The sequence below is a fragment of the Myripristis murdjan genome, chromosome 4 (genome assembly GCF_902150065.1).
Source record: "Myripristis murdjan chromosome 4, fMyrMur1.1, whole genome shotgun sequence".
Lineage (NCBI taxonomy): Eukaryota > Metazoa > Chordata > Actinopteri > Holocentriformes > Holocentridae > Myripristis > Myripristis murdjan.
The window spans coordinates 18,434,212-18,457,314 of record NC_043983.1 but is presented as its reverse complement, the minus strand read 5'-3'; the positions used below and the strand labels follow the sequence as shown (position 1 = coordinate 18,457,314).

At 40.9% G+C, this 23,103-nt stretch overlaps 4 protein-coding genes across 6 annotated transcripts in view; 3 read left to right on the top strand and 1 right to left on the bottom strand.

Moving 5' to 3' along the window:
* Window positions 1-555: 555 nt before the first annotated feature.
* On the top strand, window positions 556-2,865 carry nipa1 (NIPA magnesium transporter 1). Of its 2 annotated transcripts, none has more exons than XM_030049855.1 (5): window positions 556-768; window positions 925-972; window positions 1,167-1,257; window positions 1,636-1,796; window positions 1,937-2,865. In XM_030049855.1, the coding sequence occupies exons 1-5, from the start codon at window positions 636-638 to the stop codon at window positions 2,437-2,439; spliced, it is 936 nt and encodes a 311-aa protein (XP_029905715.1). In that variant the 5' UTR covers window positions 556-635; the 3' UTR covers window positions 2,440-2,865. The 2 variants fall into 2 exon arrangements, with proteins under 2 accessions (XP_029905715.1, XP_029905716.1); XM_030049856.1 differs by having other exon boundaries at window positions 580-630.
* Window positions 2,866-4,906: 2,041 nt separating this feature from the next.
* nipa2 (NIPA magnesium transporter 2) lies at window positions 4,907-8,891 on the top strand. 2 transcript variants are annotated; one of them, XM_030050426.1, is made up of 6 exons: window positions 4,907-5,071; window positions 5,828-6,058; window positions 6,788-6,844; window positions 7,022-7,112; window positions 7,276-7,436; window positions 7,673-8,891. In XM_030050426.1, the coding sequence occupies exons 2-6, from the start codon at window positions 5,920-5,922 to the stop codon at window positions 8,320-8,322; spliced, it is 1,098 nt and encodes a 365-aa protein (XP_029906286.1). In that variant the 5' UTR covers window positions 4,907-5,071; window positions 5,828-5,919; the 3' UTR covers window positions 8,323-8,891. The 2 variants fall into 2 exon arrangements, with proteins under 2 accessions (XP_029906286.1, XP_029906287.1); XM_030050427.1 differs by having other exon boundaries at window positions 4,907-5,146.
* Window positions 8,814-23,103, bottom strand: part of cyfip1 (cytoplasmic FMR1 interacting protein 1) — a 30,962-nt gene continuing 16,672 nt past the window's right edge. Inside the window, exons 15-31 of the mRNA XM_030050424.1 lie at window positions 22,881-23,028; window positions 21,497-21,650; window positions 21,220-21,376; window positions 20,421-20,517; window positions 19,530-19,606; window positions 18,600-18,708; window positions 18,379-18,498; window positions 17,952-18,151; window positions 16,584-16,671; window positions 12,869-13,012; window positions 12,509-12,599; window positions 11,373-11,503; window positions 10,940-11,012; window positions 10,750-10,844; window positions 10,338-10,576; window positions 10,086-10,233; window positions 8,814-9,487 (exon numbers count right to left, since the gene is read on the bottom strand). Coding sequence (XP_029906284.1) covers window positions 9,323-9,487; window positions 10,086-10,233; window positions 10,338-10,576; window positions 10,750-10,844; window positions 10,940-11,012; window positions 11,373-11,503; window positions 12,509-12,599; window positions 12,869-13,012; window positions 16,584-16,671; window positions 17,952-18,151; window positions 18,379-18,498; window positions 18,600-18,708; window positions 19,530-19,606; window positions 20,421-20,517; window positions 21,220-21,376; window positions 21,497-21,650; window positions 22,881-23,028 — 2,236 coding nt within the window. The 3' untranslated portion in view covers window positions 8,814-9,322. The remainder of the gene's footprint in view (window positions 9,488-10,085; window positions 10,234-10,337; window positions 10,577-10,749; window positions 10,845-10,939; window positions 11,013-11,372; window positions 11,504-12,508; window positions 12,600-12,868; window positions 13,013-16,583; window positions 16,672-17,951; window positions 18,152-18,378; window positions 18,499-18,599; window positions 18,709-19,529; window positions 19,607-20,420; window positions 20,518-21,219; window positions 21,377-21,496; window positions 21,651-22,880; window positions 23,029-23,103) is intronic.
* fndc9 (fibronectin type III domain containing 9) lies at window positions 13,788-16,074 on the top strand. The gene is made up of 2 exons (XM_030050428.1): window positions 13,788-14,059; window positions 15,279-16,074. The coding sequence occupies exon 2, from the start codon at window positions 15,319-15,321 to the stop codon at window positions 15,952-15,954; it is 636 nt and encodes a 211-aa protein (XP_029906288.1). The 5' UTR covers window positions 13,788-14,059; window positions 15,279-15,318; the 3' UTR covers window positions 15,955-16,074.

The window sequence follows — 23,103 nt, the reverse complement described above, 5'->3', positions numbered from 1 at the left end:
ATAAACACCAGACATTATCCACATCAGGGACAGGACTGAGTTGACCCCAAGCTCTTCACATGTTATCCAGGTATCCAGATAGCTGCCACATAATGAGCCTGATTTATAGTTGATGACGGCTGCTGATGAACCATTGTGTGTGCCTCATATTGCCACTGCCCGGGAAACTGTTTCCATTGTGATACTTTGCTGACAGATGAAATCTCAGACTCTTTTAACGTGTGGCCCCCACACAGAGGTCAGAGCTGAGGGTAGGTTACATAACAGCACCACTGCAGATAGTCTTGCTGTCTTGCTCAAGCACACCTCAGCAGCAGGGGGTGCACAGGTTAAGGCCACACATTACAGGTGCACTCCAACATGAACCTAACATCAAAGCTTAGGTGAGAGCGATTTACATCTTCAACGTGACATTTCATTGTTTGGATCACTCAGTTTACTGATTATCAGTCATCATGCAACGCAAAATACGTATGATGCTACACTTCTATATTGTATGTATGGAGCAGAAATAAATGGTGTGCAGTGAAAAATACAATCTGCGCATGCGCTCTCTCGGTCTTCCTCACTACAAACCGGACTACAAACGTTTGCTCAAGCCTTTCTGTTTGGGCAAATGCACTACAGCCGGTAAAATGGCTTTTGAGCGTGATACAAGTGGTGTTTCCGAGCCCGTTCTTGGAATAGTGATAGCTATAACCTCCAGTTTCATCAATGGGTCGACATTTGTGCTTCAGAAAAAGGGAATATTACGCGCCCGTAATAGAGGTAGACTGGAATTTGATTTTTTGTTGGATAATAAACGTGTATAGGCCACTTTTTGAGAGCCAACACGGGAGTATAAGTTTGTTAGATAGGGCAATAATATAATTCAGTTGCTTGTTGCTTCGCAGGCCATGTAAATGAACTCTTTCTTCTCCCTAGGTGGGTCCTATCTGAGAGATGTGGTGTGGTGGAGCGGCACGCTGTCCAGTGAGTACAGTGCCACCTGTCGGCATAGTCTGTATGTGGAGTTCAATTCTAAATTAATGCATCTAATAGTCCTTGATTGGTCATTTTAATGTAACGTCCCTCAATTGAAAGGCATTATTTTAACATGCAAACTTATCAGAGGTCCTTTTGTAGCCGAATTGCGTGTGATACAGCTATTTATGAATTCTTTTTAGTGATTGTCGGTCAGATTGGGAATTTCCTGGCATATAACACAGCCCCTGCTGTGATAGTTACACCCTTGGGGGCCATTGGAGTGTTGTTTGGGTAAGTCCTAGACATAAGTGGATTGTTGCTGTTTTCATTATTATTCACCATGGTGTTGTGACATAATCAGATCGCAAACATATAGAATAGCATATCCAGCTTTAGATGTGCTCAGAGGGATCTGATATGATTATCCCTTGGTCTGTTAGATTTTACAACCAGGAAACTTGGCCACCATGTAGCCAAAGCACTGTAGTAGTAGTAGTACTGGATTATAAAATGGATGATAGTTCTTTTGCATCAAAATGATTTAAAATTATTATCACTGGAGCACTAACCCTAACTTGAATGTTTCACAATTTTATTCAGCTTATGATAACTGCCTTGTGTGTCTGGTCAATACCTTTTTTTTTTTTTTTTTTTTTTTTGGCCACTTAGGGCTGTGCTGGCTTCGTTGATCCTTAAGGAGCACTTGAATATCCTGGGGAAGCTTGGCTGTGCGTTATGTTGCTGTGGCTCTATAATGCTTACCATTCACGCCCCTAAATCAGAGGCTGTAACTTCAAGACTGGAGCTTGAAGAGAGGCTGTCAGACCCAGGTGTGACATTTAAACAAGGGTAGAAAATTGTTAAATTCCAATTTTTGGCACTCGCTTTTACCAGCTTCTTTGGTCATCTTTACAACGGGTGCAAGTGACACTACTGATAAAAAAAAAAAATACACCTTCTCTTCCTACAGTGTTTTTAATTTATGCCTCGCTGGTGGTCCTGCTGCTGACTGTGCTGATTTTCTGGATCGCTCCGGCTTACGGCAGATCAAACATCATGGTATATGTAGCCATATGTTCCCTTCTGGGAAGCTTCACCGTTCCAAGCAGCAAAGGACTTGGCCTGGTTGCACAGGATGCCTTTGGTGGAGGGTCATCGAGTCGCAGGGCGCTGGCTCTCTTCCTGGGCTTGCTGGGAACACTGGCCGTCAGCATCCTCATACAGTTCAGGTTCATCAATAAGGCCTTGGAGTGCTTCAGCTCCAACATGTTTGAAGCCATATACTACGTGTCTTTCACATCCACAGTGATATTTGCCTCTGCACTTCTCTTTAAGGAATGGACTGCACTAACTATAACTGACAGCCTTGCCATGCTGTGCGGTCTGACAACAGTTTTTGTGGGAGTTGTTTTACTCCGCATATCCCAGGAGGCCTTGCTCACTTGGAAGGAAGAAAACAAAAAGATTGACTGAGACTCCATAAAGTGTCTTATGAAGTGTTTTTGTGTCCTAATGCATCTGTCATTGACACAGTGCCTATACTCGATGCATAATGTACTACATCTGGTTTTGGGTTGGGTTATTTCTAACAGTTTTAACGTAAAATGTTGATACTTTGCTTTAAATTTGTTGTGAAACAGTTCTCATTTCCTGTGTAAAAATGAAGATGCTCGTTTGTTGGGTTTCAATAAAGACTTCCTTTAATTTTGCCAGTTCACATGACCCCAGCCCTCATCATCATGGGGAAGCTGCATCTTATTTCACTTGAGTGCAGCTTTTTAACAGCACACGCAAGTACAGCCTGGGAACCAGCTGACATTTTGTCAACTTAATGGCTTTGACCAATTTTTACTTTTTTCAAACCTCTAAAAATAAACTTATAAAGCATTATCAAATGGTTATGTATTGTAGTGTCTTTGTTAAGATCAGTTCTGTGTTTGTTTTGTGGTGTTTTAGAGTTAGAGTACTGCAAAAAAAAAAAAAAAAAAAAAAAAAAGCATCTAACATCAAATATTTTACAATATCAAAAGTCCAAGTCCAAATATCTATGCACAGTCTTGGATCGGGTGCTGGTGGGTCACAGGATAGTCTATAGAATCATAAAAGTGATTAAATCAGTAATCACTTTTATGATTTTACAATATCACTTTGCCCTCTAGGTTTTGGGCCCTTTGAAGTAGTCATTCATCCCTCACAACACTGTCCCTGTTAAGAATCACCTACACTTTCACTTATTCATTGTGCCTGTGAATTATTCAGTGTAATTTTAGAGGCTGTCACTTCAGTGCATGAAGTCATATGAGAGTTGAGTATCAGCAATGACTGGGTATAGTTTGTCTCATGGAGGGATCCTTATATCTGAAATAATAAATAATATTGTCTGTGTTGGCCAACTTTGTCTTTTATTAAAGATAAATCCAACAATTATTAACTTGTCACTATAGGTTATATATATATGTGGATTTACTGAAGAGTACTAGGATGATTTTGCCCCCATTGCTTAAAGTATTTCAGTGCCTCTGCAACTAATGCCTTAGTTTTTATCCAGATATAATCAGAATAGGCCAACTAGGAGGCCAAGGGAGACAGTCCTCATGCAAACCGCTGTGATAATAAACATCTTCCCTGCTTAAGTGTCCTTGTACCTTGTCTACCCTCCCATTGGACATCTGCAAGCGAAACAGCGTTTACCATGAGATCAAACAAGCATTTTGTTATTAGATGTGATCCACACTGGGCTGCTTTCACAGCTCTGTTGAAGATCCTGATTTTAGAACCAACAGCAATTGGTTTGGTGAGTGTTTGGGAAGCCTGCTTACATTCAAATATAAATGTAATCAAAATGACTAAATTAAGCGATTTAAATTAAACCAGACTATAGATTACAAGATAAATTCTATTAATATAAAACGGTATTTCTATGGTAGTGTGTATGCAATCAGCCCAAAAATCACAATTCGTAAGTGTCATCCCTCAGATAATAGTTATTGTAACAATATGTGTGTGTGTTTTAAATTGATCTCCATGGTGATATTACAGTTTTTCTTGATTGCTAAGACACATTTATTGAAACTATGCTCAATTTCCCAAAAATCTAAGCACATGCACATGCATATTCATCACCAAACTCTCCGATGTAATCTTCCATCTAAACCAAACCTTGCCCTCAGACATCACATACTCTCAAACACACACACACACACACACACACACACACACACACACACACCGTAGAATAACCATTACACACTGGTGAGATCAGTTAAAAACACTGCTGTAAAAACCTGATACTGCAATGAATAATGAATAATGGCAGAATAATCTTTACATGGTGAACACAATACAAAGACAGGTGTGCATTTTTTGTTTTTACTGTAGTACAATAAACTAAAATTGAGTATGCCACTAACAAAGACCAACAGCAAAATAATTTCCACAGGCAGAGGGGGAAACTCCTTGAATGTCTTTTCCATCCATGGCAAGCCTCCTCCATGCCTGGAAGAGGTGAACACAGATTTAAAGGTTTTAGACATAGACCTTTCACCACCATGATGAAAAAATCCTCTAAGGGATTTAGGAACAGGGAATATGCAGGGAGAAAGATGCTGCTGATTCTGAAACTTGGGTTGTTAGTGAACCAGAGCAGAATGATGGAAACTGACATTGTTCCAAATAACAACACAGCATGGCTGCTCTGGTTGTGCTGGCTCCCTCTGGTTTGGTGGATGACATGACCTCTGCAGACCACACATGAAATAAAAAAGATTGAAAGAAAATGGGTAATATTAGTTATAGTTAGTAAATGGTGTTATGGTGTGGGATGTTTAGTTAATATGCCCAATTATAGTGCGTAAACGATGGAGAAAAACTGTAGTAACGTGCTACAGCCTGAAGGGGGCGCAGGGCGGCGCTAACTGCCCCTGCCTCCACAGCGGAAGCAGGGGAGCAGTGCAGTGCGGCAGGCAGGCAGGCAGGCAGTCGTCAAGCTCGGTCGTTGCTGCCTGGCGAATGGAGAGAGCACTATGATCTTTAGCCAATGTGCAAGGAAGCAGGCTTTCGGCTAGCTAACCTCTGGCTGCCATCACCATCTTGTTCGGCAAAGCAGGTATTTTTGGACATGTATCTTAGATGTGACGTCTCAAAACTAGCCAGCCGCCGGCGGTGCCTGGAAAGTCATTAGGTAGGCTGCTGCCACTGTGGCCGTTAAGTTCCTGTGAGACCTGGCTAACTAACTTAGCTAGCTACAAAGCTAACGATAGCTGTCGCGCTAACGTAAGCTAACGCTACTACGGCTAGGCTAGTGAAACAATTACACGTTGTGATAGCAGGCAGCTGCCGTCGCCAATACGCCTACTAACTGCTGTGTCCGTGATTGTGTTATCTGACATGTAAAAGCTGGGAAATTCTCAAGCTGACATTGTTTTAATACGACTTGACTGAGCTGTTTGCTAGCTCGCTAGTTGACAATAACTTGATATTGCCCAACGTGCAAAGGGTGAAGCTGGTCTGCCTTGTTACTTCCTGCATTCTTGTGTCTTGAGTTAAGCCTATTGACACAGCAGCTCTCAGTCGCACCAGGTGTTTTCTCATCAGAGTAGCTTACTAGCTGCTTGGCTGACATTTGCTGCAGAGGTGTCTGATCTTTTCCATGGACCCAGGACTGTGGGAAACAAACTGACATTTGTAAACATTTTGTTATTGTGATGGAGTCTTCCAGCACATCAAATCAGGGCTTAGGTTGCAATGTCACGTGTGAAAACGGTGGGTCGTAACTGTTGAGTTTGATTTTGTAGCCCTCATTGTATGACTTTTTTAAACTATGTAGAAGTAACCTTACTGTCTTCATTTTCTTCACTCTCAGGCATTTGGGCCGGCCAGAACTGCTCTCTTGGCCAGCATCTTCAGTGCTGGGTTGTAAATGTGACAGACTGTATCAACACTTCGAACCGCACTATGGGTCAGGACAGAGGGAAGTATGATTTTTACATTGGTCTTGGACTGGCCATCAGCTCCAGCATCTTCATTGGAGGAAGTTTTATCCTCAAGAAGAAAGGGCTTCTGAGACTGGCAAGGAAGGGATCAATGCGAGCAGGTATTGTCTTTGATTTGCTGTTGATCCAAATGCACGTCATAACAATACAATGGCAGAAATGTTCAACTTGTTCAACTCGATTTGGACACACCCTGTTGTGCTTGTGTAACACTGAAACGGTTGGTCGACTATCGACACCATTGTTTACACCCTACTTGTGGTAGATTTCTAGGTTTCCTGAGTTCTGCATGAGATTGGTCTACGCAGGGCGTGCCAGTGTGATTCAAGTCAACACAATTTCAGCTCACTGGCACTCAGTGTGATTACACCTACTAATAAATCATTAACTCTAGCCCTTTAACTTGACCATCAGTGAAACTGCCTCAGTTGTAGTGGGAATTAGTACATAATCCAGTTGTTGCTGGCATGTAGATGTGGTCATTTGTACCAGTTCCAACTAGTACTGTATTACTTTTTGAAAGGAGTGCTGTTTCTTACACTATTAAGTTAAAGAGATTCAAGAGCTTTATCATCATATTCACAGTAAAACAGACTGTTATACCTTACAATGAAATCCATAGCCCCCCTTCCATGAAAAAAGTCAAAACTAAGAATACAATATATACATACACACACATGCATACGCATGCATATACATGCAAAAAACAGTTACACGTGGATTCAATATTACTTTTCTGTTCTCTCACCAACCAGCTCCTTTTTATTGTTGATAACAGTGGAATCAAATGTTCTACATGTATATGTATAAATGTTTTTTTCCACTTCCAGGCCAGGGTGGTCATGCATATTTAAAAGAGTGGCTGTGGTGGGCTGGTTTACTGTCAAGTAAGTGATAACAATAGCTGTATTCTGAATTAGACATAATATTGTCAAAGCAGTTGTGTAACCAGAGAGAATATTGTAAAATGTTCACCTTTGCCTGTGGCTTCATTGTGCTGCTGTGTAATTCTCTCTGTACTTGATTGGCTTGTGGTTAACATTCTTCACTTCACTGTATAACAGTGGGGGCTGGGGAGGCAGCCAACTTTGCAGCATATGCCTTTGCTCCTGCGACTCTGGTTACCCCGCTGGGAGCGCTCAGTGTGCTTGTCAGGTACACACAACTCACTGCATGACATTTTTCTATGTCTTTCAATTTAATTATAAATCATACTTTTAAACTATTAAAACAATTTGTTTTCACATTAAAAAAAAATAACACTGGACATGTATTTGTGAAGTGGAAACACCCTGTCTGACAGTAAATGTCATTGCAGCGCGGTCCTGTCATCATACTTCCTGACAGAGCGGTTGAACCTGCATGGGAAGCTTGGCTGCTTGCTCAGTATCTTGGGCTCCACCACCATGGTAATCCATGCTCCCCAAGAAGAAGAAATCAGCAGCCTTGATGACATGGCCAGGAAGCTGGTTGACCCAGGTATAGCATGAATATTGTATAGGTCATGTCCAGAATATCTCCTTTTCCTAGAATTAACTTACATATTCATACCTGGAAACATGAGTCTGAAGCAGCATGCAGGGAGTTTTGCACAGCTACAATGTTTACTTTCTTAAGTATAACTGTAATCTCTTATGTACATGTTGCCTGTTTGCAAGAGATATGGCTTGATTTAAGATGTACAAAGCTAGGTTAACCACCCTTTTTTGTTCCAGGATTTTTGGTCTTTGCAACTCTTGTCATCATTGTGGCTCTCATCTTCATATTCGTCGTGGGTCCCCGCCATGGTCAAACCAATATTCTTGTCTACATCACAATCTGCTCAGTAATTGGGGCGCTGTCAGTGTCCTGTGTGAAAGGACTGGGTCTTGCAATAAAGGAAGCAATTGGTGGGAAATTTGTGGTGGGAAAGCCATTGGCATGGATCCTGCTGCTGGGCCTGGTTGCCTGTGTGAGCACACAGATCAACTACCTGAACAAAGCTCTGGACATATTCAACACCTCCCTGGTGACTCCCATCTACTATGTGTTCTTTACCACATCTGTACTGACCTGTTCAGCGATCCTCTTCAAGGAGTGGGAGCACATGGGCACAGATGATGTGATCGGTACCCTCAGCGGCTTCCTCACCATCATCGTGGGCATTTTCCTACTTCACGCTTTTAAAGACATTAGCGTTAGCCTGGCCACTCTTGCTGTGTCCATGAGGAAGGAGGAAAGGCCCTTTCCTGCAGCAAATGGCATGGCTTCCCACAGTACCTATGAACTATTACATAATGACTCAACTGAGGACATGGAGGACAGAGAATTGGGCTTGCCTTTTGATAGCGTTTCTAGAAGGAATGGTGCAATGACTGCCCAGTAGGATCATAAAGGAACTTGTTGCAGCCCCCTACTGACTCAGCAACCATGACACTGCTACAGGCATGGTATATGAGAACCTTAAGACAATCAGCTGTAGGGGGAAAGCTGACATGGATGGACCAATCGATTGTACTTAATTTTTTCATTTGCCTTATTTTTCTCAGAATATGACTTGATTAGTCTAGTACACTTAGAACTTTATTTCATTCCTGTGTAGCTCTGTAAATACTGAGTTTTTTTAAGAGACATTTTGTTATATTCTGTACAACTATCTGCATATACATGCACTGACTTGCTTTCTATAAATCAATAGATAAAATGTTTTAATATATTCTATATATGAGATGAGGGTCCTGCTGAATATGGATATATTTAAAAGGGCAGTCACTGCGTTTTTTGTTTTCGTGATACTTGAAAGTAACAATTTTTGTTGGAAGTCACCATGAACTTTTTTGTATCATTTACATAAAAAGCTCTTACGATCAACCAACGGATTTGTTACATATTTATTGAATTAAAATGATTAAAACATTTGAAAAACAAGGCACAGTGAATAAATGCTTAACATGAGTATGAACTGTTACTTCTCAATTTCCTTTAAAATGTTTTAGTTAAGCATGCACATTGTAACAATACAGAAAATACAATTTACTTTCAGCCCCACTTAAAATAGGTTACCGTTCACCCTTAATATTTCACCACTGCAAACCCTTAAATATTTATTTGATAAAAGCAATTTCTCCTCCCTGATCTATAGCTTTTTCTAAGTATAAAACAAAGTAGAGTTTATCCAAAAAAGGGAAAATAGCTATTCATTTTTGATAAGGCACAAGTGAATACAAAAAAAATACATAAAACTGTGGCCCAACTTTCAGTAAGTGTCATGGTCCTTTGCTACTAAAGTGAAAAAAAGAGGAATATTTGTGGATAATCTGCTAAAGTTGAATGACGGGATTTGGAAGCTCCTGCTGGTCCATGATTAGTGCAGTGGAACTGGCATCTCAGTTGCTGGCGAGTGACTGGTGTATAGGTGGCTGGAAACATCGGACGTGTTCCACTGGCATGTTTTCTCCGTCTCCAGACTTCAGGTACTTGTTCAAAATTGCAAAAATCTCATCATTGAGGACTTGAAATTTGCGGATTCTGTCCACCATCTTCTTCAGTGGCTAAAGGAAAGTAGATAGCATTGTTATTCTAAGAAGCTTGTAATTAACATCCTAGAGAAATAATGAGATTTCTCAGGTTAATTTCTGTCAACATATTTTTAATGCAAGACATTTGAACATATATTTTTCAGGAAAGAGAGCTGTACTTTAAGACAAACATTATTTCCTATAGTAGACAACAAAACATTCAAATATTTTATTACTTTCTCACTGAACACTACAATAAGTTTATTTTTTAAATTATGACACTATTTTAGGACCCTCTTAAATAATGAAGCAGTGCCACGAGACTCCCTTTGCTTCCTCAGGGCCCAGATATCAACCACTGAGCGAGCAAACAAACAAACAAAAAATCTCTGCCACCTCTTGAGTTATAAAAAGCATAGATGTGTCAGTATCTCTGATGAATAGATTTACTATTGATTTTTATGCATAAAATAGTGTGATACAGTACACAAACATGGAATGGTTTGTCATGATAAAGATGGGAGTTTAACCCCAACAAAATACTAACACATTGTGACATGGCTGTGCCTTGAAGTGAATTGTGATTTTGAGAGTTGCATATTACAGATACTAATCATTGTCTCAAACTTACCACACTCTTGATTATCTCATCCTTGCCATCATGTTTCTGGACCTTGAGAAGGTGGTAGCTGAAGTCCAAGATGTCAAAGCGTCTCTGCTGCCCCAGGAGAGCAATGATCATGCAGCCTGCCCAGTGAAGGCCGTCTCCAAAGCACTGCCTGAACAAGAGAAATGAGGTGTACGAGTGTTTTAGGATGTGGCAGCTCAAGTCTTATCTGGTTATACAGACAGAGTTTAACCTCAATTTGTGTGTTGCACTCACTCCACTGTGAACTCATGAGCTCCCACGGGGATGCAGTACACAAACTGCATGGCGCTCCAGAGACGATGGAACTCCACACACTCATCCACGTGCATCACACCATTGCTGGGCAGGGGTCCACGCCAGATGGGATCATCCAGGAAGCCTCGCACACGAGTGAGGATGACCTCAAACATGGACAAGCCACAGCACAGCCTCTCTTTGGTCAGCAGATCCCCCTCACGAGCAATGGCAATTTGCTGAAATCAAGAGACCAAAAGCTTAATTTTTATAACAAAATGTGAGGGTTATGATATCCACTAAACCAGCACCTTGCATGAGGAATATCTTTCCCTTGTCATGACATAATAGCAATGCTAATGATGCAATTAAAATACCAAAAGATGCCATGGTGTTGTTGGAATGTCAATACCTGTGGGGTGCCAAGGCGCTCTATCAGTGGAACCAAATGCAGCGCTGTATATTTGGCTTCCAGGCGCTTCATCTTGGCATCAAGGCGCTCCCCCTCTGCAGAGAGGGGACAAGCAGGAAAGCTCAATTCCAAAGCAATAAAAAATACAATCCTGCCAGTGGTAAAACTATATTTAATTTCTTGAATTTACCTTTGACATGGACCCTGGGAAGGATGTTTTGGAATGGTGCAGCATGCAGCAAATCACAAACTTCCTCCTGTGACTAAGGAGAAGACAAATGTCAAAATACTGGTATGTCTTATGTGCATACAAGGGTGTGTGAGCACATCTGACTGGCATCCTGAATAAAACAACAGCCTTAATTCGTTTTATAGGAACACATCTCTCAGTTTATATTTTAAAGGTGGTGTACATCCGGCCTGTAGTTGTATCACAGCTGTGATATCAATTCTTGACTGAAGATGGCACTGATAAGCTACGAATTAAGAAACAGTAACCTCTATCAATCACTGAAATTAAAGTTGACGTATCACAGCTGCAGACATCAGAGTTGTCACATTGACGCTGTATTTGTTTGCAGAATCTTCATGTGAATAAGGTGCTGCTGGGCTGAGGTCCATACCAGACTCTGCTCGCTCAGCAGACAGAAGAGGATGGCATTTCCCACTTCCCTCAGGTTCTGGAAGCACACAGTCTTCAGCTCAGCATACTCTACAATGTCCTTTAACTGGTGGTGAAAGAATTCCAGGATACCTAAACAGGATCAATGAATACAGCCTGATTATCACCTGTCTGTCACGTATCCCACTTATCCCAAACCTGGCACATAAATAAATAAGTCTCAACCCGCCATGACAGCAGCAGGGGAATGCTATGCAGTAATTTGCACAAGTTGCTGCTGGCCATGTGCACTGCAGGTGTGGCTGAACGGCAAATTTTCACAGGTCTGTCATACCTTCACTCAGGTCTCTGAAAAATGAGAGTTCTCAGTCTGACTGATAGCATAACCCTGAGGCATTTTTTTTTTCAAACAAGCAAGAGAGGAACTTAACATGAGTAAAGGTTGGAATTTGTTGAACTAGTTTATGCAGATTTGATGCCACATGTTCTTAGCAGTAGCATTTGTCCACACAAGGTGTAATTTTAGTAACAGCATACCCTGATTTCCCCATACTTGACAGTTCCAGATAGAGCTTTAAATGAGCTCCTTTTTCTGTGGCAGCAAAGTTGTGTCTTTTAACTGTCAGATTACCTCCCGATTCACAGCATTCAAGCACTTTCTTTAATGGCCTATGTCTTTTTCAGTTTTCAGCCTGGTTGTTGTACAAGGTGATTAGGAATGAAACCATAATGCTGAGTAAAAGATACAAATTAAGACGTGGTAATAATGATAATAATAGTAATTAGATAGGTAGCTCCATTTCCCCATACAAGGTTCTACAGATAAGCTAAAATTTATCATATTATTGCAGTCAGAAGAATCTGCAGATAGACATTTTGGGTCAAATTACAATAAAATGGATATAAAAGCAGCTTATGACTTTAGACAACTGGTGTCAATAGTTTAAATACATTGTATTTTGAGAACTGTAGTCTTGATCACAAGATTCTGATTTTGTGCATCCCTGACAAATGCCAGCAATGTATGCCATTTCCAACATGTATTCTTCCCTGCATATTTTACTAATGGCCCCTGCATAGGCCCACTGGCCATAACACAGATTTTCCCATTTGTAATGTCTCTGCAGCTTCACCAACCTGGGGAGCCATATTCATGGCGGGGAAGTCGGCAGATCTTGGGCATCACCTCCATCAAGGTCTTCACATACTGCATTATGGTGCCCTGAAGCTATGTAAGAGAATAGTACACTCTGAGCAAGAACAAGCAGTTTATGTATCAATCAAGGAAAACTGTTTCTGCAATGAAAGCTGAAGGGAAAAGAAGGACAGAATGAACTATCACAAACTAACGACATCAGTCTCTCAGAAAAAGCCACCCATTTTAACCCCTCCTTGCAAAGACTTCCTCTGCACAGCAGCAGCAGGAACTTGATGCCACATGCTTTTATCGGTCATTGATGGAGCCCACCCATTGTCCCTCAGGCCTGCTTTACTCACCAAGCTTTTGACGACCTTCAGCAGCTCTTCCATCACCACAGCAATGCCCTGATAGCCCAGCAGTCGGCACATGGCTTTGATGTGTGGGGGACCCAGGAAGTTTCTGTAGAAGCCAAATATGCTGCTGTATGCCAGGTTCAAGGTCTGCATTCACATGGAGAAAACAGTATACATCCTTAGAATTAAATTCAAAGCCCAAACACGTACGGGAGGAAACACTGTATACTAACTACCTAACTTTCAAACATAAACTTGCGATCATGAATTATCATACAATCTCATCTTTGGCACTGCCTTTGCATACTCTGTTTTTTTACACATCTCTATTACTTGTGTAATGTATTATGTACTGTTATGTATTATATCATATTGTAGTACTTGTTGAAACATTGTATTAATGACATCAGGTCACCAGTTTTTTATAAACTGTCAAGCTATTATGGATGAAAAATAGCTCATTAGCTACCTCTGGCACATTAACGTTGAAATGTTGATTAATGTGCATTGTAAGTAGTAAGTAAATAAATAAATAATTAATTAAGTGTCTACAAGAGTGGGCATTAGCATCTGAAAGACAAACTGAGGGGATCGTCTATTAGAAAAACAAATTAATTTTTCTATTACGGCAGGTGTTCTGCAGTACACTCATCACACACATCATTATAAGAGCAGATGGTTTCTGAAGGAGGCCAATGAATTCAGCTGCTATGAGAGCATTAGTGGTGATAGCAAAGCTGGGTCACTTTAGGACACTTCCAAAATAAGGGCAACGGCAAACCCATCTCAAAGCTTTCCTTTTTCGATGGTCTTTTTAATAATTTACAAATATAACAATAGAACTGTTTTCAACAAGGTGCACCATAGTTATTTTCTAATATTCACTTTCAGCTGCAAAAAAATCACAGGTCCCTCCCTCCCCTCCTAGTTGGGAGTTGAAGCTACTGCTGCTATAATCCAGCAGTGCACCCACTAGAGTGTCAGTAGCGCAGTAGACGGGGACGAAGCGATCCCTGCTTCACTCTTCGGAGGACAAAAGCCTACACAGCCACAGCTGGTGACAGAGCACTTAATGCCATGAGAGAGGAACAGATGATAACATGACTGAGGAGCAGCATATCTATGGGACACTCTGAACCAAAACCCCAGGCTACAAGACTGGCATGTTATATGCCTTCTGTCAGTGTTTTCCTGGTAAGTCGTCTTCTTATCATGCTTTCTCTGGACTGACTCTCATGAATGTTTCAACATGTATACAAGCAGCTTTTTTGTTGCTAGAGGAATACATTAAAAATGAGAGAGGATGCATTCACCGAATTTTCCATGTGAAAAAATTAAATAGAATCTATCGACAATGATTATGGTATTAAAAGTCAGATGCAGTCTCCTTGGTTTGGAAAGACTTGAGCTTTGAATGATAAATAAGACAACGCACGAAAAATAGATTTAAAACTTATTATGACTGTCTTTTAATAAGTCAGAAAATATAACTGGTTTAAATATAGCCAAAAACTAATTTTAAGTGTTAAAATGACAGCTGAATTTGGAATGTCTGCTCAAAAATATAGAGCAGAGAAAAAAAAAAACTGGCACATTTCAATCTATGTACTTTGACTGTGTCTTGTTACCAAATAGTGCCACACCTACACTGCATTGGTTGAAATAGGAGGAGGCAAGGTGAAGCCTGACAGTTAATGATGTCATGCTGTATCACACTTGGTACGACTTCAATTAAAATGAATATATTAAGATTGACAAGCAAAGCTTTTTACTTATTTCCAGAGAATTATGCTTCTCACGCCCAAAACCTTATTTATAATTTTGTATCATTTCCATTTTAAACAATGTTGACACCTGAAAGACTGCTATTGCCATCGCAATCAACAATGCTGTAGTTGTAGTAGATTTAAACAAAATTGTGGATAACATTAATGAGGATCTAACATGGTTACAAAGTGATAGTTTACCTGTCTAAAACTGCTTTGAACAATCCAGCCAGTGGTTTTAGCTGAGTGCCCCTGCTCTGGGGGCTTTGGCAGACCTTGACCTGCCCTGTAACACGTACACTGAGGACACGAATCAGCTTGAGCAGCCTGAGTATCACATTATGTCATTTGCTGAACATCTGTCTGGGGTGTTTTAGGTGGGAAAAGCAAGTAAAGAGTTTTACATTTATTATATTTAATGCAATGTTCTTAGAGCATGAGGGCAAGGTATAGAGTGGAAGCAGCTCATTGATTTATACAATATTTTTTTTGCACTGTGGATCAGGATTTTTTGTTTGTTTTTCTGTATGCCATTATAAAAAATAAACTTCCACTTTCTTGCTTTCAGGGTTTCTGCTGCCTAATTTTACTTCCTCAACTGAAACACTATAATAACTGTGTAAATAATTCCACTCTTATCAACACAGCTCACACAGACAGACTAAAATAAGACTGGAGAGAATCATCATGGGTATCACAGTCTACAACATCACTGCCACCTCAGCCAGGGTGAGCTGGCCTTCATTCCCCGGCTGCCTAGACACCTTCTACAGCGTAATGTACGATCCCAACTGGAACAGCCTCCTGATGGGCTACAAACGCAAGAGTTTCATGCACGAGGAACGCATCCCGGTCAGTCACACCAGCACACACCTGGCCAACCTCCTCCCCCAGACTGCCTACTTCTTATGCGTCACGTGTCAGGCGGCCAATCCGGCCAGGGACCAGTGCCAGGTGTTCAGCACTCCAAGTGAGAACAGTGAAGGTCACGACAGGGCAGGCTGGGAGCTGGCCATGGGCGTCTGGATGACCAGTTGCATCTTGCTCCTGGTCATCGCTGGCATCCTGCTATGGGGATGTCTCCACACCATCTGCTCGATCCCCAGTCAGAGGGCTGAGGGCTGCCCTGTGGCCACCACCCTGACCCACCCAGACGTCTCTGGACCCGGATGCCTCTACGCTCCTGGCGGTGGCGATGACAACACCAAACAGTCCGCGGTCACGCAAAACCCCCTCCTCTCAACCCAGACCACTGGCCACGTAATTACCCAGGACCATGAGCTGAGGACACTCACTAAGCTGTCTGGCAGCGAGCCAGTATGAGTCAACTGGATTGAGGTCATCACAGCATTGTTGTGCTGGGACAGAATTGTCTTATTTTTATCTAATGCTAAAATCCTATTTGTGTGCTGGAAAAATAAAATGTGTTTTTACAGAAAGTCATTTAATTCTTACTGCACTATGCTTAAACTCTCCATGATCCAATTCTGTTTTGCTTTTGAAATGCGTGAAAAAATATAGAAACAATTTGCCCTGGTTCAAATTGCTCTTTGGAAGTCAATGCTTCTTTTGTAATTAACAGGAAATTCAGATTCACAATGTTATAGTAATAACACAAATGTCCATTTTGTGCCCATCTACAATCCTTATACTGTTACTATGTGCAAAATGTTTTTAGAAATTTCACACATTGTTTCCTGTAATGACACTTTTCCATTAATGATCTAGTTATAGATGTAAACTCCTATTACACAGTAAATGTTTTTCTACAACACATGGACTCCAGAGTGGTCATCAAAGGGAATTGAAGTCACACAGACCAAAGTTTATAAAAATCGTTGACTCTTTCAAGAAAAATAAAGTTCAAGAACAAAGAGTTTTTGCACTGTGAAACACACGCATCAGTGTACTATTCTTTTTCTGAAGGTGATGATAAAGGAAAGTCTACAGACCTTTGACCCGTACAAATATTGGGGCTGTGCATTGGGCGGCTTGTCCCTCTGGAACTCCTGAGAGAAGGGCAGGACGGTGCGCACAAACCTGGACACACAGATGGAGATTCTTCAATCATGTATTGCTACTAAAGACTAGCCATTAACACACATACGTTGGCACAGCAAGAGGCAAAACAGTTCATATCAAAAACATATTTGATCTGGGTTAGCCCTGCCGCTCCTACTGGAAATATTCTTGCTAAGTTCTATGCAGCAGTATTGTGGTCAAGTAGTGGTGATGAACAGTAATGTATTAGAAACTGTTTTATATTTAGAATAGTCATGATTTTAAATAAAAGATTGCCAAATTAAATGTTAAACATCAAACATCTGTCATACACAACAGATAAACAAGTTCAAAACATATTTGTTTGCGGGCTGTATTGGGAGCTGATTGCAACAGCCACCAATGTTGGAAAGTGTCTGACTCCCTTTGAAACAGACTCTCTTTCATCCAGAGATCATAAGATTCGCCCCTTGAGTAGATCCCCTGTGTGAGAAGTAAAACAGTCTGGTGCATTCAGAGAGCTGATACTGTCTGAGCAGCAACATATGCCAGAAGATTATACATCTAACAGGATGCTTTCTTATCTTCTCTTCCACTGTGGGCCACACTGTGACATCTGAGCTTGTGTTACTAAGTCCCAAACAGGGCTTATTCAGGACACCAGGCCCCTCTTGGCCACCTATAAATGATCAGCACCAAAGATGTAAATCATGTTTTATTTTTTAACGATTTATAGCAGTTCACTAAAATGCACTAAATTCAGACAAGGGTTTTAACTATTGGTATTAAATGAGCTTTTAGACATTCATGAAACAAATAAAATACGTTTTTGTTCATTTTTCTACAGCAAGCCTGGCTAAAACTCTACTTGTGTCCACATCTATGTGACTTGATGCCACTATCAATGGCCCTTACACCAAAGAATACAACATATGGAAAAACAGGACAATACTTTTAATCTCTACTCTCACTGTGTGAGTGTAGTTCATTCTTAGCAGGTTATTTACAAGATGACAGTTTGCAAGGCTCTGTTTGCCAGCATGCAAATTCATGATTAACATAATTGCCACCTAGCCGTTAATCAGGATGGCAGCACGCTAGCTAGGATTTGTTCTGAGAAACAGCTGGCACGATGTCCACACTGAGTCTTCTTTAAACAAATGTTGGCAGTAGTCATTTATTAGTCAAGTTGTAAACTACCAGTCTGTACAAATTCCACAATTAGTCAAGTAATACAATAAACCCAATTATAAGTGGAACACTCAATTCAAGAGTTTATTCCTGGAAAGTGACTCAGTCAGTGGCCAAAACTAACCCACCTGTTGGTGGAGCCATTGTAGCAGTAGTTGGGCAAGAAGTCGTAGTTGAGCTCCCAAAAGACATGGAGGGTTATCCTGCCATAGGGGGCTGAAACGTTGTGGTTGGCCTCACGGAACATGGCGTCCATGCTGTCCAGAGTCAAGAACTTACTGAGGAGCTTGTGGGTCATTCGGTTGATCTCCAGAAGGCCTTCCAGTTCCTGAAACCCAGGGCCAGACAGAGAAAATATTAGAAATGGCACAGAAACACACTCCTTCCACTCTCATTATTACGAAGAAAGAGTTAAGTCCACAAAAAGCTCACCAAAAAGACTACAAGAAGACACATACATTGAGGCAAAAAAACACTCACCAGAAACAAGAAAAGATGTTACTGGAAAAAAAAAGACAAAAGCTTGAAAACCGCCAAAACTGAAAGCATTCATACCATGATTGAAGTGAGGTCCTCGCTCTCAAAGCGATTGATGGCAAGCTCTAGAGACTTGTGGAGGGCCGCGGACACTCTCTGTGTGATGAGTCTGTTCAGATCAATGGAGCGACCTAGGAGCTGAGGTTCACATCAGGTCGGTCAGTTTGACAAGCACACACAACATGAAGCCCTAACAAGGACAATGAAATTACAGATAAAAAAGCATGACTGACAAATACCTGGACATGGCGTTGCTTCAGCAGAGTCTCATAGCGATTGGAGGAAGGCCAAGGAATGTTGGCCCCTTGGTTCTTACAGTCGGCTCTTAATCGTTTATCAAGGAGCAGACTGAAGAAATTGAAGCAAGAGGAGAAGAATCAAGTTCTCTGCAGTTTCTTTCCATATTATGCATCACTTGCTTTAAGTTTCTTGTGACACAGATGTGCAATACAACGCAGGTGTCCATGCCAACCCCCAAAGAGGTGCTTGAGCTACCAATACCTACCATATACACCATGATATTAAAAAAAAAAAAACATACCAAATTATGCTAATATGATGGGTAACTAACAATAATAATTAAGATAATTAACATATGGATACAAATTTACAAATGTATAAAGAAATGTGCTCAAAAATCTAATCAGCTCACCCACTCTGCTGGGGCAAATTGTGGTGTATGAAGTTTCCATCACATATTGTGAGATAGTGTGTCTACACAAGCAAATGTTACCATGACAGCACAATGTCCTATGTACCATGTGATAAGGCTGGGCGATATGGACAAAATCAAATATCAATCAATCAAATATTTCTTGACCAAATGCATTGATATCAATATTGTGACAATATTATAGAGATAACTAGTGGTGCTTTAACAAAATATTTACACAATGAGATAATAGTGATGTGATTATGATGACCGAAAAGGCAGAAAGAAATAACAGAGCAGCTACAACAGCTAACTTGAGAAAATTGCATCCCTTTACTGTAATGCAGCCTTTAAAACCAGGAAAAGACAACACTTACGCCATATCACAATATTATGATATTCAAAATCCCAGAGGACATCTAATGTTAGATTATGATATTGATATAATATTGATATATTACCCAGGCCTAACATGTACCATGGCAATAGGAAATTGAAGTGACAATGTTTTACATACCTTCCTGCTAGAATCTTGTAGTAGGCAAATATCTGATCAGCCAGTTTGTACACAAACTGATCAAAGCACAAGTTCACCTGGAATAAGAAAAGCAAGTTTGGTTCAATGTACATAGGTGATTAGGTATGTACCCCTTTCATAATAGCCATCTTTACAGGGCAAGCAAACAACTACAAAACATAATGAGTGTTCAAGTCTTCAACAGAGCAGAAAATGTCTATTGTATGGCCTCCATGAACAATGTCACACCAATGAAGACGGAAGAAAACCCTTATGGATTTGTTGCTCTTATAAAGAATACCAATGCGACACGAACAACACTAGAGCTTGACTGATTTAACCAATACAAAATAGATGTTAAAGCACACAATGCTGGACCTAATTTTCATTTCTATATTCACTTCTGAAAAAAGGGTTACATGCACCATGAACAACAAACGACTTGATTTTCAACGTTGGGTATTAGGCAACATCGACTCTAAAACTGCAAAAATAAACCTCTCAGCTTGAGATCTGTGGCCAACGTAGATTATCCAGCTATTTGTATTTTTAATAAAGATAAAAATGCCCAGGTCAGCAGGCTGTCAACACAGTGCATTTAGTGACAAAGTTTTTGGTAACTAGGTTAGTTAGGTTACATAAACGGTTACACAACTTCAAAAATGCATTGAAATATTATTACACACAATAAATGGGTGACAGTGGGTATGATGGAAAATGGATAAAAAGTATTTGTGAAGTAGTTATTGTTTGGAGCCGCTCAGTGTGGGACAGCTGGAGCTTCACAGACACACAAAACATGTGCAGCTCCTCTGTTACAAACCACAGGTCACATTTGTATGAAATGACTCTGTAATACCCAATAAACAGCACAATATTTCATTTACTTACCTCAGCCTCTATTTCATCATAGAGGAACTGTTTCTTGAATTTGGTCAGGGCATAGTGTGCGCTGTCATTGTACAGATCCAGAGGGTAGAGCACATACCTGGTGAGAGATTAGAGCCACAAATGTTTTATCCTAAAATGCAATCATTTGGATTTAAGAATGAATAATAGCTTCCTATTCTGATAAGCCAAAGTAAATCCATGCTGAGGTGGGAATATGAGGACTCGGGTGGGTGGTAAAAAGGAGAGAGGCTGTTCTCCATATCGAGTAGTAGTGCAAATGTGGCAGGATTACAAAAACACAATTTCTGGTATGCAAGCATTCATTTATTTTATAAATAATGACTTGTTATATTTAAGCATATTTCATAGCTTTCCCTTTTTAGAACCATTTTTTGGGCATTTCTGCTGTATTTGAGCACCACAGTAGAGAGAGACAGGACAGGTAGCAGAAAGAGAGGGGATGACATGCAGCAAATGATCTTGGCGCGGATTCAAACCCAGGCCGCTGTGATAAGGACCGGAGCTACCGGAGCGCCCCCCTTTCACAACCATTTCTAATTATAACCATTAATTTTCCCACAGAGTCCCTTTATAAAATTGTTACAGAGAAACAAACACTAGAGTTGTGGACCACTTTTGACAAATCATGTCACTCCACAGAATACAGTTATGGTAGTTGGACCACACCTATTGTAGCCCAGGTTTCAACAGCCTTTCTCAATTTGATAACTCTTTTAGAGATCATTTAGACATCTTTTTTCATCCCTAGTGCCAACAAAGATTTCAAGGTGTATCCTACTCCATCATAGATGCTTCCTTGGTCTCAAGGATGTGGTCAGTGAGGATCCAGGGCATGGACATCTCAATGGGGAACTGGATCCTACGGCCCATAGTCAGCTCAAGGAAGAACTCCCTGAACCACAGCTGAGAGAGGTCACAGCACTGCTGCAAGGTCTCTGGAAAGGTTGAAGTGGGCAAAAAAAAGTTTTATCATATATCCATCCAACAGCAGTTATAAAAGCAGCTAAGAGGTATCAGGAGCTGTGAGGTGTAACAGCTGTTTTTTTTTTTCTTACCACTGAAGTTCAGCAGATGGGTGTAGAAGAAGGACTCGCGGTGAAACTTCTCAATGTCCAGGATGGTGGGGCCTTCCAGGCTGCTGCGCAGGGTTTTCTTGGACCCACTCTTGTCAGCAATAAGAGACTCAAGCATAGTCCGTACCATGTAGAGCTGCGTGGGGAAAAAAGGGAAGCAGCACAGTGCAAAGCCATTATGGATGACTGAATGCCACAAAATGACAAGCAAAAAGGGGAGTAAAGTTCTTATTAATGTCAGTGCCTTAGAGGTCTCACTTGCTTCATGACCTGCAAACACTGATCCTCCATAAATCCTACTCTGAGTTCAGGTGGGCGGCTCTCTGGTTGGGTAAAAACCTCCACTCTCTGTACTGGTTTTTCTCACTACTAAAAATCTACCGGGACATTTTGCAAGGGGATTTAAATGTGTTCTTGGTTTGTTTTGGTTCATTAAGAATGTATAATTGCAAATTAGCAGATGCAGTACATTTCCCTTTTGATTATCACACACAACAACCCTGGATTCACCTCAAACATATCTTCTAGACATATTTTATTTTCCATCACCTTTGTTGTTTACCATTCAAAATTCTAAGGTGGAAAACAGTGTTGATTCAGGATATATAAACACAGATGGTGATTGTTTTGCTGGGTTTTATAGTCCCACATCTCAAACAAGGATTTGTTCTCAGAGCAGGAGGACTAAGCTGATAAAGCTTATGTGTTATATGGTTTATGTGACATAAGAGATGCTGCTGCATGTTACCAATATGTGTGGTATTGAAATGAATGGATGAATTTTTGTTTTTGTGCCAGGAAATCCATGGCCCCTCCCACATGGGATTGCAAGACACACAATATACAACATAAAAGCAGGGATGACTATCATCCACCTGAATGTGATTAAATACAGTCACTCAAGGGCACCCTGAGAGGTAGGGCTTATTAAGAGCCATTCTGACATGAACTGATGGGAATAGAAGTAGGAAAGACAGATTAATACAGAATGAGCTGGGTTGTGGCTTATATAGCAGAGCAGCCCTGAAGCCTTATGAGTGCATATTATCTCCCTCAGCCATAGGTGATTCACCCTTAATATCACAGGTTGAAGATCTGAGTTCAGACTTGCTATGCTGAAACTGCACTGTGTTTTTGACAGTTTACATCCCCATGAGGGGAAGCTAAAAAGCTGGGTGAGTGTAGCACTGTCTGAAGCTTTATAAGCCTGATTAGTGGCAATTAAGAGCTGCCAGGATCACAATATGTAAGACCTGAGCACAAATCCGCTCTGTTGCACTTAGAATAATGATTGTTGGATGGTGCGGGACATGATAATTAAAGCAGGGAGGGGTAGGGTGCAGAGGCTGAGGCAGAGTTGTGACACCTGTGTACTGGATGGTCCCACAGCACGGCGTGGAACCTTGATGTCAAAGCCACCCTTCGGATCTTTTTCTCCACGGAGGGCGGGATCGTTGTGTGGCTCCCGACCAGTTTCCCAGTCACAGATTGTCTTTCGGATGGCCTGCAGGACGCTGCAATGAGAAGGCAATTCAAACACTGCAATGACTTCGTTTTCACAGGGGCAGATAAACAGTCACTCTGTGCAA